General features: G+C 51.4%; 1 protein-coding gene across 1 annotated transcript in view; it reads left to right on the top strand.

Annotated features, from left to right (window-relative positions):
• The first annotated feature begins 1781 nt into the window (after positions 1-1781).
• Positions 1782-14838, top strand: part of PLEKHA7 (pleckstrin homology domain containing A7) — a 208919-nt gene continuing 195862 nt past the window's right edge. Inside the window, exons 1-3 of the mRNA XM_007448586.1 lie at positions 1782-1875; positions 1992-2068; positions 2163-2220. Of these exons, the coding sequence (XP_007448648.1) occupies positions 1787-1875; positions 1992-2068; positions 2163-2220 (224 nt within the window). The 5' untranslated portion in view covers positions 1782-1786. The remainder of the gene's footprint in view (positions 1876-1991; positions 2069-2162; positions 2221-14838) is intronic.

Here is a 14838-nt window from a genome sequence, read left to right as displayed (position 1 = left end):
GCCCTCTTGGACAGGTGTTCAAGGTCCTCCACAATCACAGCTCCCTCTTTTTAACTCATATGGGCCTCCTTCCCGAACACCACTGTCTGTTCATAAGGAAGGGCACCTTTATGGTCTCCTCAACATCCCATACCCCTTCCACAATCCCATGTTTGCTCTCTCATCCCTCTCCTCTGGGATGTGTTCTTCCCTCTCCTCTGGGATGTGTTCTTCCCAGTCAAATCTGACCAGTCCTTCAGAGTCCAGCCAAACTCCACGTGTCTGGGGCATATTCCTTCCTTCCTTCCTTTCCTTTCTTTCCTCTATAGTTGATTTACAATGTTGTGTTAGTTTTTGCTGTACAAGAAAGTGAATCAGTTATACATATATCCACTCTTTTTTAGATACTTTTCCCAATATAGGTCATTACAGAGTATTGAGTAAAGTGTTATATAGTAGGTTCTTATTAGTGGGGCGCCTTTCTGAATCTAGCCTACAGTCTCACTTTCATGTGAGCTGCATCCCACCAACTACCTCCTATGTCCCTCAAAGGCTGGACCTGACATCTTTCAGAGCCCAGCTTCCTCTCTGTCCATGCTCAGTGTGCAGGGATGTCAGGGTGGAGTGTTCTTCACGCACTCAAGCTGCATTTATTGACTATATATATGAGTCAGGCACTGTTCCAGGCACTGGGGATATGGCAGTGAGTGAGACAGAACAAGGCCCCTCCTCTCATCCAGCTGACATTTTACTGGTGTGTTTGTGTATGTGTGATAATGTACAACGAAAAGGCAATAAACAAACACACAAATAATGTCAACTAAGTGCACAGAAGTAAAGGAAGAGTGAGTGGAGGAGGGGAAGGGTCTCCTTTAGACAGTGAGGGCAGGGGAGGGATCCCCCAGGAGCTGAGATGAGACCAAAGACTGAGAAGGCTCCAGCCATGCAAAGAAGCTTCCAGAGCCCCCATTACAGACCCCCACCTCCACCCCCGACTGGAGGGTCTGTTCTTCTAAAGATGGATGAGATGCAGCACAGCTCTCAGCACCTGTCTGTCACTTGACAAGAATTGAAGGCAGAGACCTGTTATTCCTTCCAACTTCAGGGCTATGTGTTGGTGTGTCGGGGGAAGACCTGCACCCTCCTGCTTCGTATGCCAGCTGCAAACTTGGGAAAATGAAATCATGGCTGACCTGGGATTAACAGAGCACCTATACGTGCCCGGGTCCAGTTAAGTACTTTACACCACTGTTATTTCATTTAATCCACAGAACAATCCCATGTAGTATTTATTACTAACTTTATTTTACAGAGGAAGAAACCGAGGCTCGGAGGGAATATGGAAGTAACCTGTTGAGGTTTACATGGTTCAGAAATAAGTACAGTTCCTGGAGAGAGCTGTGTCGTGGGGGGCCGGTGGGGTTTACCGGCGCATTCGGGAAGCACCCTGTCTCAGGAGTTGGCCCTCCGCGCCCCGAAGGCGGCCCCCGCCCTGCTCGAGTCTGGCGGCCTCAGGGGCCAAGGGGCGCGCGGCGGGCTGGGGGCGGGGAAGGCGCGGGGACAAAGGCCGCGGCTACCGCGCTGGGCAGGGCGGGTGCAGCGGCGGTGCCGGAACTCTGCCAGCCCGGGCCCTGGCCGCCGCACGCCCGCGCCCCGGGAAGCCAGCGCCGCAATGGAGCGCCCGGGGGCGCAGTCCGGGCCCGCGCGGGCCGAGCCCGCCGGCACGCCGCCCGCACCGCCCCCACCTCCGCCTCCGCCCCCTCCCTCCCTCCCCGCGGCGGCCGCGGCTACTCAGTGCGCGGCGAACATGGCGGCGGCGGCGGCGGTCGGGCGGGACACTTTACCTGAGCACTGGTCCTACGGCGTGTGCCGGGACGGCCGCGTCTTCTTCATCAAGTGCGGCGCGGGAAAGCGGGGACGCGGGCTGGGGCGCGGGCCGGGCGGGGGTGCGGGGCCGGGCGAGCGCCCCCAGAGCGGCGGCGGCGCTAACAGGTGCATCTCTCTCTCCGCAGTGACCAGCTCCGCTGCACGACCTGGCTGCACCCGCGCACCGGGGAACCCGTCAACTCCGGCCACATGATCCGCTCAGGTGGGCGCCGGGCCGGCGGGGTGGGGCGCTCGGGGGAGGGGGTCATTCGGCTGGGTGGCCCAAGTTTGACCGGACTTCTCTCGCGTTTCCACAGACCTGCCCCGCGGCTGGGAGGAGGGCTTCACGGAGGAGGGCGCCAGTTACTTCATCGAGTGAGTGACGGGGGCGCAGCGCCTTCACCTGTGCCTCGGGGTCCGACCCGTTTCCCGCCGCGCCGCCGCCCACCCCCCACTCCCGCGCGGGTCCGGCGAGTTGGCGCGCACTGCGCCGCGGCCGCACTCATGTGGGCTATTTTGTGCCTGAGTTGTGTGGCGGGCTCCAGGCGGAGGCGAGGCGGGGCCCGCATCTCCGCAGGGGGACCCGAGCGGGGGTCCGGTATCCGGCCCGATGCGGGCGCCGGGGCTTCAAACTGCGCCCGGGACGCGGCGATTGGGCGGGATTGGGGCTCTGGTGTGAGGGGTCGGACACACCTCCGCGCTGGGGTCTCGGGCTAAGCGGAGTCTGGCGGGTGCCGGGCCGGGATGGCCCGGTGTGTGGAGAGCAGAAGTAGGGGTTCTGACCCGGGTCCAGCAGCTGGGGTTTGGGAGGAGGGGGGGTGGGGAAAGAGACGAACGGCATCTCGTCTGGGGGACTTCCTCATCGGCCACGTTGCCCGGGATGGTGGTGGAAAGTCGGCACCGCAGCCCCACTTCTCCAAAGCGCGGGCCTGCGGGGGAGCGGTGGGGCTGGGCAGGGGAACCGGTCAGCCAATAGCATTCCTCGAACACTAGGTGTCTTCAGCTGGCGCTTTACTGGGACTATCACTCCTGCCTCTGCTAGTCAATCACACTCCTGCCTCTGCTAGTCGATCAGTGGCTTTTCCGCAGAAGCTCGGGAGCCTTGCCCCAGTCGTCAGGTACCCTAGACCTAGGTCTGTAGAAATGAAATCGAGGGGCAGTGAGTTAAGGCGCCGTCCTGACGCTAACACTAGTATAGTCTTTAATTTCCCACTCTGGGTGTGTACCTGGGTTGCAGCGTTTCTCTGCAACCCTCTGCCTGCTCTCAGGTGAGCTCCATGAGGTCAGAAACTGCTTTTGATCCTTTGCCCCAGTGCCTAGCGCAGAGTAGTTTATTCATTCACTGAATGAATAAACTAGGCAAAGGATAGAGGTTGGTGTATTTTGCGGGACTGTGAGTTAGAATTCCTTTCTTCACCAGCTAAAACACTGCTAGTCAGTAGTGGAGCAGCATATTCGAAGCTCGGATGGTCCCAGAACATCCCAGAGCCTCCCTCCCGGTTTGGGCTCTGACAGATGGTTGAAATCCTGATGGATGAGATTTATAGAAATGAGCACTAGCCCTGTGACTGTGGTTCTGCTCTCCGACCTCACATTTGTATTTGAGAGAAGTTGGGGAGCTGGCTGGGACCTCAAACCTCTTGGTCAGTGCGCCTCTCTGGCTCATAACTGCATCCATTGATGTTATTAGATTTCTCCTGTGTACCACACATTGTTGTAAGCATTGGGACTACAGAAGTGAAGAGGCAGACACTGGTCGGCTGCTCAGGGAGCTTGCAATTGAGTGGGGGGGGAGGGGAGGAAGCAGAAAAATAAGGGAAAAAAACAAACAGGAATAATGTCAGATAGTGGTAACTACTATGCAGAAAATTAAAATAAGATGATGTGATAAGTAACTGGGTGGTTTGGTTGGATTGGGAGGTTAGTGTTGGTGTTTCTGAATAGGTGACATTTAAGGTAAAATTTGAATGACAAGAAAGAGCCATCCTTGTGTACATGAGGTGGCAACATTTCCGGAAGAGAGAAACTGCCAGTGGAAGGGCTTTAAGGCACGAAAGAGCTTCGAGTTCAAGGAGCAGAAAGGCCGGTGTGTCTGGAATGTGGTGAACAAGGGAGAAGGTGGCAGGAGAAGAGGTTACAGACAAGAGAGAGCTGAATGGTACAGAGCATTGTGAGCCAGGGTAAGGAGTGACACGAATGATTTACTTTTTAATTTTTTTTTTGGCGGCTTGCAGGATCTTAGTTCCCCGACCAGGGATCGAACCTGGGCCCTGGCAGTGAAAGCTCTGAGTCCTAACCACTGGACTGGCAGGGAATTACCTGGTTTACATTTTCAGAATGGTTTCTCTGCCTGTTCTAGAGTGGGCTGTAGGTGGGCAACTGTAGGGATAGTAGTAGGAGGCTATTGCTGTAGTCCAGGCAAGCATCACTGATGGCCTGACTGAGGGTGGTAGGTAGCATCGGAGGTGGAGAGAAGTGGTCAAATTCAGGCTTGGTGACTGGGTTGCAATCTGTGAGAGAAGGAAAAGGGTCAGAGATGACTCCCAGGTGCATGAGCACCTGAGGTGGATGGTGCGTATATTGAGATGGGAAGGCCGGGAGGAGCCGGTTTGGAGTGGGGGAGAGCGTGAGATCTTGTTGTGCTATGTTACATTGAGATGTGAGTATATCAATTAGTCAGATGTGTGAATCTGAGCCCAGGAAAGAGAGAGGACTGGAGATACACATTTGGGTATTATAGGTGTTATTCAAGGCCACAGGATTAGATGAAGTCATCTAAGAAAAGAGTGTAGACAGAAAAGATGACCTAAGCCTTGGGACAGAGCAGCATTTGGAGATTGGCAAAAGAGAAGGACTGAGAAGGTAGGAGAAAATCCAGGAGAATGAGGGCTCCCAGAAGCCTGAAGGACAAATCCTGAGTGGAACAGGTGGAAGAGAACACATGAGGTAAGGAAATGGAGTCAGTAAGTATAGGTGAATATTTCAGGTGGTTTTCTTACAGAGTGGAGTTGAGGAGCTAGCTGAGAACTGGAGAGGATGTACATTTGGAGGGGGGTGTCTTTTTTTAGAGCGAGATTGTAGAGCGTGTTTTGTTTGGATGGGAATGATCCAGAAGAGATGGAGAAATAGATGATGCAGGAAAGAGATGGGACAATTACTGGAGCAGTGTTTCAGAGAAGGTAGGAGGGAAGGCATCCAGGGCTTAAGTCTCAATGGTCTCAGATGGGAACAGGGCATTTCATCCATTTGTGGAAAGGAAGGGGCTGAGTACCAGAGCTGATGTAAGGAGGTTGATAAGGTTGGTGAGGGGAGAGGTGGGTGTTCCTGTCTGATAGTTTCGGTCTTTTTCATGAGGTACTAGGCAAAGTCTTGGGCTGGGGGACTTGAGGGGTGTGTAGGACTCTATAGGCCATAGTCACAGCCTCCCAACCTTCCTGTCTTTTGCTGACTCTTCTATAGTAACTGTGTGTCAAGTCCCTGGTGATCATCTTACAGCAAGCTCTGGCTCCCTACCCCCCAGGGCCTTGGCTATGTCCTCCCAGGCCTAGGGGAAAGCAGTATGTGACAGTGTCCCCACGCTCAAAGGTGAACCATGTGGGGAAGCTGAGACCCTGTGGCAGCTGATTATATTTCCTACCTCCCGTGACAATTTCTTGAGAGACTTAAGGGTTTGGGAATAATTGTTCCTTTTCCCGACTCTTCTATAGTAACTGTGTGTCAAGTCCCTGGTGATCATCTTACAGCAAGCTCTGGCTCCCTACCCCCCAGGGCCTTGGCTATGTCCTCCCAGGCCTAGGGGAAAGCAGTATGTGACAGTGTCCCCACGCTCAAAGGTGAACCATGTGGGGAAGCTGAGACCCTGTGGCAGCTGATTATATTTCCTACCTCCCGTGACAATTTCTTGAGAGACTTAAGGGTTTGGGCATAATTGTTCTCCTATTCCCTACATAAAAAATGTTTTGCTTCACTCTGCTTTCTTAGATTTGCTACGAACATTTCTGAGTGTTCAGTGTTTTTTTTTTGGTCCTCCTCTAATAGGGCTCAGTTAGAGGGACAAAGCATTGGCACCGCTGCTTTTATTTTCCGCAGTGGATCCTCGGACCAGAGAGCTGTGTGAGGTTTTCAGGATGCATCGGTTGCTCCTGATATTTAGCAGGTGTTTGAATACTTTCCAGAGAAAAATTTCTTGAAGCAGAAAACCTTGAGCTAAGGCAGGTGGATTTTAGTTTTGATTTCTGCACTTTTGGTTCATTTTTGGATTAACTCGGGACAAAACATGGTTCTCCCAATTCTAGACTAGGTGATGCTGATATCTCCTAAGAAGACTTCCTGTACTTTAAAACTTCTTTACTTTCCCATGAGTCTCTTAGCCAGGTGACAAGTTATGATAATAATTGTGGGGCATCCCTGGTGGCGCAGTGGTTGAGAGTCCGCCTGCCGATGCAGGGGACATGGGTTCGTGCCCCGGTCCAGGAGGATCCCACATGCCGCGGAGCGGCTGGGCCCGTGAGCCATGGACGCTGGGCCTGTGCATCCAGAGCCTGTGCTCCACAGCGGGAGAGGCCACAGCAGTGAGAGGCCCGCGTACCGCAAAAAAATAAAAATAAAAAAAAAATTGTGATAATAGTGTTATTAACAGCAACAGCAATAATAGTAGTAGCGATTATGTAATAGCTTCATCTTTCTGAGTCCTTGAAGAATGGCAGGAACTGTTTTATAGCTATTATCTGACTTAATTCTCACAACAACTTGATGAGGTAGGAACTGTTACTAGTCCCATTTTACCGGTGTGGAATCTTGTATAATCCTGGGCATTTGGGCAGCAAAGGGCAGTTGGCTTTCTCCAGTACCTTTTCTTATCCTATCCTTCTAACAGTCCCTAGAAGCAGCAGATCGGGGGTTACCCATTTTTCAGATGATGAAACTCAGGTTCACGAAGGTTCAGTGATTTGGCCGAAGTGTTAGAGCTGGGACTAGACCGTAGGTCTTCATGGTTACCGTGGTAGTGGTGGTGGCTCCTACCCCAGGTCACAGGTGAGAGCCAGCGTTGATACTTGAAGGAGCCTTGTGTGCCATGTGCCACTGCTCCGAGTTAAGCTGCCCAGGGCTCACATGGCTGCACCTCTTCTTTGTTTTGCTGGGGATTGAAGTGCCTTGGAAGGGCAGCAGCCCTGGTGTCCTATGCTTTCTGGTGGTGATGCATGTCTCTGATTAGTAAGAAGTGGAAGACATTAATTTTTTTTTTTTTTTTTTCACCACGTGGCTATCAGGAACTTAGTTTCCTGACCAGGGATCAAACCCGTGCCCCCTGCAGTTGGAAGCATGGAGTCCTAACCACTGGACCTCCAGGGAATTCCCCATTATTACTTAGTAAAAACAGTTTGGCAGACACAGCCTTTTCAAACATGAAACCCATGAGGGAAAAGTTCTAGAAGAGGCCTTGGGAGCTAGAGTGTTACAGTGGGCTGGGCTTCAGGGTTTCATGAAACCCTGTGGGTTGGGTTCTCCCTACAGCAGCCTTTGAATAGATCTTGAGTCAATAAGGAGGATGAATGGCAGAGAGGAGGGGTCTTGCCTCCTCTGAGACTTTGGTGCCCAGCCCAGCACTGGGCACTGAGTAGGCATTTGGTATTTATTGAAGTAGATCAGGGGTATAGGGGAAACGGGGCAAGGTGAAGGAAGCAAAGTGGCCAGGAACCACACCGGTCAAGGCTGGTGCCTGGCCCTCAGGCTTCTTGCATGTAGTTGCTTGGTGTCAAGAATGGCACTCAAAGCGGGAACCTGGCCTCCTTTGTCTTCTTCAACTCATAACCTCATGCTCTGCGTCTGGGGAACGGGACATCTGTTGGCCTTTGGACCGGGCCTCCCTCCCTCTCTGGTTGCCAGGCCTTGGTGTCTGCTGTAACTTGGCTCCAGGGTCCTGGTGGGAAACAGCTGATTGCACATGGTCTCTTCTAACTTTAAGTCCCCCTCAGTTTTAGCTTTGGAGCCTTTCAGGCCATGCTGTGTAGGTGCCATTCTCTTTGTGGGTGCTGGAGTAAGGCTTGGAGTAAGGCCAGTTTCCCTTTGGATCGCAGCAGATCCTGGGGCAGGACTGGCAACCTGATTTGCAGGACCCTATGCAAAATGAAAGTGCAGGGTCTCTTGTTCAAAAAAAAAAAAAGTGCCATTAAAGGTATTAAAGTAGGGCTTCCCTGGTGGCGCAGTGGTTAAGAGTCCACCTGCTGATGCAGGGGACACGGGTTCGAGCCCTGGTCTGGAAAGATCCCACGTGCCACGGAACAACTAAGCCCGTGAACCACAACTACTGAGCCCGCGAGCCTAGAGCCTGTGCTCAGCAACAAGAGAAGCCACCACAGTGAGAAGCCCGCTCACCCTAACTAGAGAAAGCCTGCACGCAGCAACGAAGACCCAATGTAGCCAAAAATAAATAAAATAAATAAATTAAAAAAAAAAGGTATTAAAGTATAAAGCACTTTCCTTTCTTCTGCTGGCTTTCTCTCAACTTGTTATGGCATTTCTATTTGCTATTTAATGTCATCCTAAGTTTAAAAAAATTAGAAATTTAAATTATTAGCATAAATCTTATGGTTCATCTCTGAACTGTGGAATATAAAGCTTTAAATGCAAACAACAGGGCATTGACCTCATAGGCTGGATCACCACCATCATGTTTCACTCCGAGACACCACAGGGCGAGAGTGCCAGTGCTCAGGCCCCCTGGACAGGAGTGAGGAGCAGCAGTGCTGGACAGGGCTTGGCGCTCCAGGGGGCTGGGAGTGGGCAGTTAAGGACCCATCTTAGGGAGGCAAGGAGTGGAGACCAGGCATAAACCAAGGCTTCAAGCCTCCTTCAGAAGGATTAGTCCTCTGGAATAATGCTGAATATCTAGAGTGTGTGTTTTTTAATTCTAAAAACCCATCGTTCAGTCTGAAAGGGAGAGAAGAGGAGTTAGGGAGTGAAGGCTGAACCAGGGGCGACAGAATGTCCAGGTGGGGACCCCAGATGGCCATAGGCACCAGGTGTAGAAGCCTGTGAATACTGGATGGCCCAGGAAGCTGCCCTCTTGAGGTTTAATTAAGCCATCATCCAAGGGACAGTCTTCCAGCGCACCCCAGGAAGAAATCTGTCCTGTCTGCCACATGTTCCTCCCCAGACAAATGTTGAACTTCATGGTAGTGAAATTTGTCTTGTAGCGTGCCAGCCTGCTAATTCGAGTATTTGTCATCTTTCTCATTGAGGTGTTGCTGGGAACAGCAGTCCCAGCAACTTTATTTCAAACCAGAAAGCAGCAGTTCCACAAAGAATTTCTGGGAAACTAGCAGCTTACATCTATTTAGAAGGGAAATTCTGAAACCTCTTGTTGTTGAAGGTTAAGAAAAGGTTCTCCCAGCTTGGCAAGCCTTGGCCTAATCCCACACTTTATATTTCATTTCCTGCTTGTTTTATCAAGGGTGAAAACTGGCTCATGGATTGAAATGTTAGGTTCTGTGCGAAAGGAACAAGAGTGGTGTTGTGTAGAGAGCCGGAGGGAGGACTGAGAGCCATGATTTGTGCCACGGTCTCAAAACCAACCTAGAAAAGATCTGGGAAAACCTCTTTAAGACGAATGGTGGCAAGCTGCTTCTTAAGGCTCTTTTTTTCAGAGAAAGGACAGTGGGTGGGTGGTGAGAATGTGACCCCTGATTTGCAGTGCAGTGCATATGTGAAGACGATGGGTGTAGGTATCATTCTCTTGATAATTTACGGGAGTAAATTTTGGGCTTCCTAAATCGAGGACTTTGGGAAAAGGAGCTTATTTAAGAAAGCATTTCATGATGTGAACTATTTGGTGATTTAGTGAGGTGCTTACTCTAGTTTTCTGTGTCTTCAGAAAAGAGCATGGGTTTGAGTCTTTTTTGCTCAGTGTAAGACAGCAGCATCTCAGCAGACTGGCAGGGTGTTTTAAGTAAATATTGGCAGAGGGAAAAGCATGGGGGAATATGGTTCTATTTGTCTGTTGTTTTTAAGTGGCTGTCAAAACATTTATTTCTCGATTTTCACAGCAACGAAGACCCAACACAGCCAAAAATAAATAAATTAATTAAAAACAAAAAAACCCACTGTATAACCTTGTCCAACAACAGCTATGCTGTCCCAAGGCCATGGGTACCTTGTCCAGGCTGTCGGGACCTGGGGACCAAGAGCCCTGGGTAATGAGGTGTGAAAACGGCTCCTGGTTTGTGTCTTTCCTGGGCAGTTAGAGGGCTGCACAGATGTCTGATCCTTAATCTGGGTGGCCACCTGGTTATCGGCTCTGACAGCTGAAGGACAGACATTGTCTGTTGCTGCCTGGGCCACAGATGTCAACAGTAATAATCTCCGTGGTGCTTGATTGTTGAAAAACACGTACGTTCTTTTTAGAAGCAGGTATTTTTATTATTTTATTGTCCTCATTTTACAGATCAAGCAAGCATTTGAGGCAGGGGGTGGGAGAAGGGTTAAAAGATCTTTTCAAGGCCAGAGCATCAGTGGAGGAGCTGGGACTTGAACCCGGGTCCTTTTGGCTACAAATTTGTGTACTGTTTCTATCATGGTGCGAGGTGTCTTCTGGCTCCCATTGTGCCTTTCCTTCTGTCCTGAATCCTCCCTTTACAGTCTGTTCCCCCAAAATGGTCCTCTGTACCTTCCCTGATGACCCTGAGGCAGATGCCCCCTTGGGCCTCCCTCAGAAAGTCCCCCGCAGGATAGAAGAATGATGGTCAGGGTAGATGGTTCCCAGGCAGGGCAGTGGGTTGGGTCCCTGGTGCTCTGGGGGAGTAGATCCCCCGACCTCCCCCCAGATGTCAGCTGACCACAGCTTAGGGGCTGATGAGCCTCTTAAGCCTGCTTAGAGCCAGGCTGCCTCTTTCAAGGTTCTGCCAGGAGAGTGTTTCCAACGTCACAGTCAGTGTTCTCAGGGTTTTTCAGGGGCTTTTCCTGCCAAGGCAGAGCCCTCGCCCTCTTGAGGTCTGACAGCGTGAGGTTAGCATGCATTCTCTTCCAGGGGCTTCTGGCTACCTCCTGTGCTTCCTTGGAACACTGCAGCATGGGGAGGGGTTGGGGGGAGGTGGGCAGTGTGCTCGGGGGATGAAGGGGGCAGAGATCCCATTCCAGCCCTGTGACTGGGCCCAGGCTGCACAGCCTCTTGTGTTCTCTCCCCTTGGGTGAAGTGAGAGATGAGACTATCTCCGACCCGGGAGGTGTGGAAGCAGAGCAGTATTGTAGGTTACTGCAGTTACCTCTGCAATAAGCCTGTCATGGGTTCTGTGTGTGTCCACAGATAGCACCTTGCTGGAGGAGCATTTAACCACAGGCTGGATGGCTTTTGATCCAGGTTTCATCTAGACTCTGATGAACATCTACTATATGCCAATCTCCCCACTGGGCGATGTGGAGAGGAATGGAGGTCCCTGCCCTCCAGCAGTGCCCAGTCCAAGAGAGGAGAGGGATACTGGGCGGTTTCAGTGTGGGTGACTGGGGCTGGCAGCCTGAGGAGGGCGCCCTAGGGAGCTTCAGAGGGTGAGTGTGAGGAAGGCCAGGCAGCTGTGGAGCGGAGTGGTGGGCAGCCCGAGGCAGGAGAGGCCAGTGGAGGAAATGCGAAGGAGCTGGGGCTGAGGGTATGTGTGTGCCTGTCTGCATCCTGAAGAGGCTGGCACCGAGTTGAGTAGTAGGAACTTGACCTGGATACCGCACTTAACTAGTAGCTGGGCTTTAGGAGAGTGACGTAATTGGGGATTTTGCCTAGGGGTTCCCCAAATTCTACGTGTGAGGGTGGTGCTGCGTGGGGGGTACAGAACACATGTTCTGGAGTCCAGGCGCCTGGGGTGAAATCTTGACTCTGCTGCCAGCTTGGGCAGGTCACTTAAACCTCTCTGTGTCTTCATCTGTAAAATGGGGGCAGTGACTGTACTGCCAACTTAGAACAGTGCCTGGCAAATCGTCCATGGTATATAATAACTAGCATTTAACTATTAACCATTGCTGCTCCCATAAAGGGAGCCTCCTCCCGTGGGGAAATGTGGCCCAATCAAAGGAGCTCGTTCTCTTGGGGGAAGTCTCCTGAGATCAGGCTAAGAGGAGGCAGAATTGTGCTTTCTTGTTGAGACTTGTCTTTAAAAGGAAGCTGGGCACTAAATGGTTGTTGCTAAATGTCAAAGAAATGATTCCTCGAAGCCCTGTCTGGCTGTGTCCAACCTGAGAGAAAATGAGTATTTTTCTTGTACTTGTGTTTGACACATTTTCCAAATGGGCTGTTTTGATTTCCTCCCCATCCATCCCCTGCTGTCACCACCACCACCAGGGAGAGGGTTCCCAGGTGTTAGTATTAGTGTTTGCACTGCCTGGCCGGGCGTCTGAGCTCTTTGTTTTGGAAGCAATAACCCTGGTATCTGTCTTAAAACACTTGATGAGGGAGCAGGGAGGGTAGACACAAAGTAGAAGCTGTGTTCTGTGCTGAGGCATAAGTTCTAGGGGGCGAACTGGGAATCAGTGTTATTACAGGCTCCATGGGTGATTCTTATGGACCCTGAAAATGAAAACGTCTCGGAGCTTCAGCTTCCCAACCTGTGTGGTGATGGCTGCGCTACTTTCCTCCCAAGTGTTATGTGAGAATTAAATGTGATGGCCCATCTGAAGCTCCTAGCATGCTGTTTAGCACATAGTAGGTGCTTAGGCCTCGTGAACCCTTTCATTTGGAGAGGACGTCTGTCAGGATCCATTGGATGGAGCTTCGAGAAGGGCCTTGAGAGAGCGTCAGTGGGTATAGCTTTCAGTAATGCCCAGCCTGTGACCCCAGTTAGATCCTGGAGAGCCAGGGTCCCCGGGACCTCTGGTTTCCTCCGTGGAGGCTGGGAATACGCTCTCCTCCCCTCTGCCCAGACGATGCTGTCAGCCCCCCAAGTTGGCAGTGTGGCTGGTCTTTTGGGTGACCATTGAGTGAGGACTGTGTCTGCCTGAGGAGTGGACTAGCCATTACGCATCTCAGAACCCCATGACCACTTAGAGATCCTCCTGAGGGCAGAGGAGGGGCTGGGGTGAGGGGAGGGTTGTTCTGAGTGATTGACATTGATAGCCAGAGCAGGCAAGCAGCAGCAATTAAGTTGAGAAATGGGAATGCTGCTTCTGTGTGGGGGAAGAATAAATGTGTCCCGGCAGACAGTTGTGATGATGAGTCTTAGAGGAGTCTGGTGTTGCAGTCTTTCCTGAGCTGGTCCTGGGGAAGATGGGGTGGGGGCAGGATTGTGACTCAGTGCCGTGAACGGCTGGCTCACCAACTCTCTGGGGACAGCGTCGGGCACAGAGTCGCTGCTCAACCAAATCAGTGTGGGTTTGTTGATCTGACGTTTGGCATGACCCTCTTGACACTGGCAGGCACACAAGGAGAGAGGCTTGACTGGAGTTAGGAGTAAATTGGGGTTGTAAGCTGAAGGGGTGAGGAGGGACACAAAGTCAGTGGTCAGGGTCCCAGGGAGGGCAAATCATTCCCTTCTCTGCCCATGAAAGTGTTTGGAAAGATTTCTCAACACATTTTGACCTGGGGATTTTAAAAAAATAGACACAGGGATGCTGTGAAGCTAAATATCTATAATCCCTGTACCCATTAATGTATTTCTAAGCAGAATTGGCGGTACCTGAAATTACATCCATTTGCCGAGGGTTTGAATGATTACATTCTTTTTTAGCCCTGGTGTGTAGGTGGGAGCTGGAGAGACCTCACTCCGCCTCTGCTTTGACTTTCCCCCAGCCCTCCTCACCTGAAAATGCATGGATGTGTTGGTGTGTTTGGCACCATATGGTTTCTAAAACTCTGGGCAGGTGATATTAGTTCTTTGGAGGAGGGAAGAATAATTGGCTTCCTAGTCTGTGAATGGATAGATAATTTAAATTAGAATCCAAACACACTCTTTTTATTTCAAAAACTCCATGTGTCTGAGGAGCACAGTGATTTAAGATATAATAATCATGTTGTGCAGTGATCTTGCTGGGCCTTTTGAGGCTGCTCCTTGGGGCAGGGAGGACCTGGTTGGTGCTGGATTGCCTCCTTGAGTTCGTGGAAGGGTTTGAGAATTCTTCTTTTCTTTAAGGTCTTTGTTGGATTTTCCTTGGTTTTCGGGTGCAGTAAGCTGAGTGCTGGGGCAGGGGGACTGTCACAGTGAGAAGCCCGTTGCTTTTGTTGAGTCCTCATTTACTTGTTTGTTTTATAAATGTTTATCTAGCGCACACTATGTGTGCTGTTCTAGGGGCTTAACAGATGTGGGCTCATATAACCCTCGTACCAACCCTATGAGGCAGGTCCTGTTATGATCCTCACTTTATAGATGAGGGAGGTTACCGAACTCTCGGCACAGGTGTTAGGTGGCAGGGGTGGGATCAACCCCAGCTGTTGGGGTCCTCATGGTCCCTTTGTGCCCTGCTTGGCCTGTCTCCACCACATTCCATGGTGGGCCGTGCTGTGGAGACTGGCTCCATTTTGTTTCAGGGAAAAGCTCTAGCTTCACACACGTCACTGAGGGGCTGTGGCCGGGGAGAGAGAGGCAAGCATGTGGTCTGCGCTGTTGGCCTAGGACTCACTGGAAGCAAACCGTGTCAGGCCTTCTGTTGCATCAGCTCCTGGACAGAGCCCTGGCTGGTCTGGTAGGAATTAATCACCCCCCTGCCCTAACACACGTACATCCAATTGTAGAGACCCCCCTGGACTTTGCAGTGGTCCCTCCCAGAGGGGGTGTGCTTGGAAATGGCTCTTACAGACTCTGTCCAGATGACCATATCCTTAGCTCAGAGACTGGCTGAGGCAGGCCTCCAGGTCTTCACCATCTTTCTCTGCCCAGAGTGCCAGTGACAGAGGAAAGCCGTGGGCTGGTTAGGTTCCCCTGCTCCCTGAGCCACTCCTCCTCTCCTGTCTTGCAGGAGCATGGGGTCTAGCAGAGGAAACAGATCCTTTTAACCAAAAAAGCCTTTCCTTTGGACCTGACT

Source organism: Lipotes vexillifer, unplaced genomic scaffold, assembly GCF_000442215.2.
Source record: "Lipotes vexillifer unplaced genomic scaffold, Lipotes_vexillifer_v1.1 scaffold519, whole genome shotgun sequence".
NCBI lineage: Eukaryota > Metazoa > Chordata > Mammalia > Artiodactyla > Lipotidae > Lipotes > Lipotes vexillifer.
The sequence above is the reverse complement of the archived record's forward strand: the minus strand, read 5'-3'. Positions and strand labels throughout refer to the sequence as shown.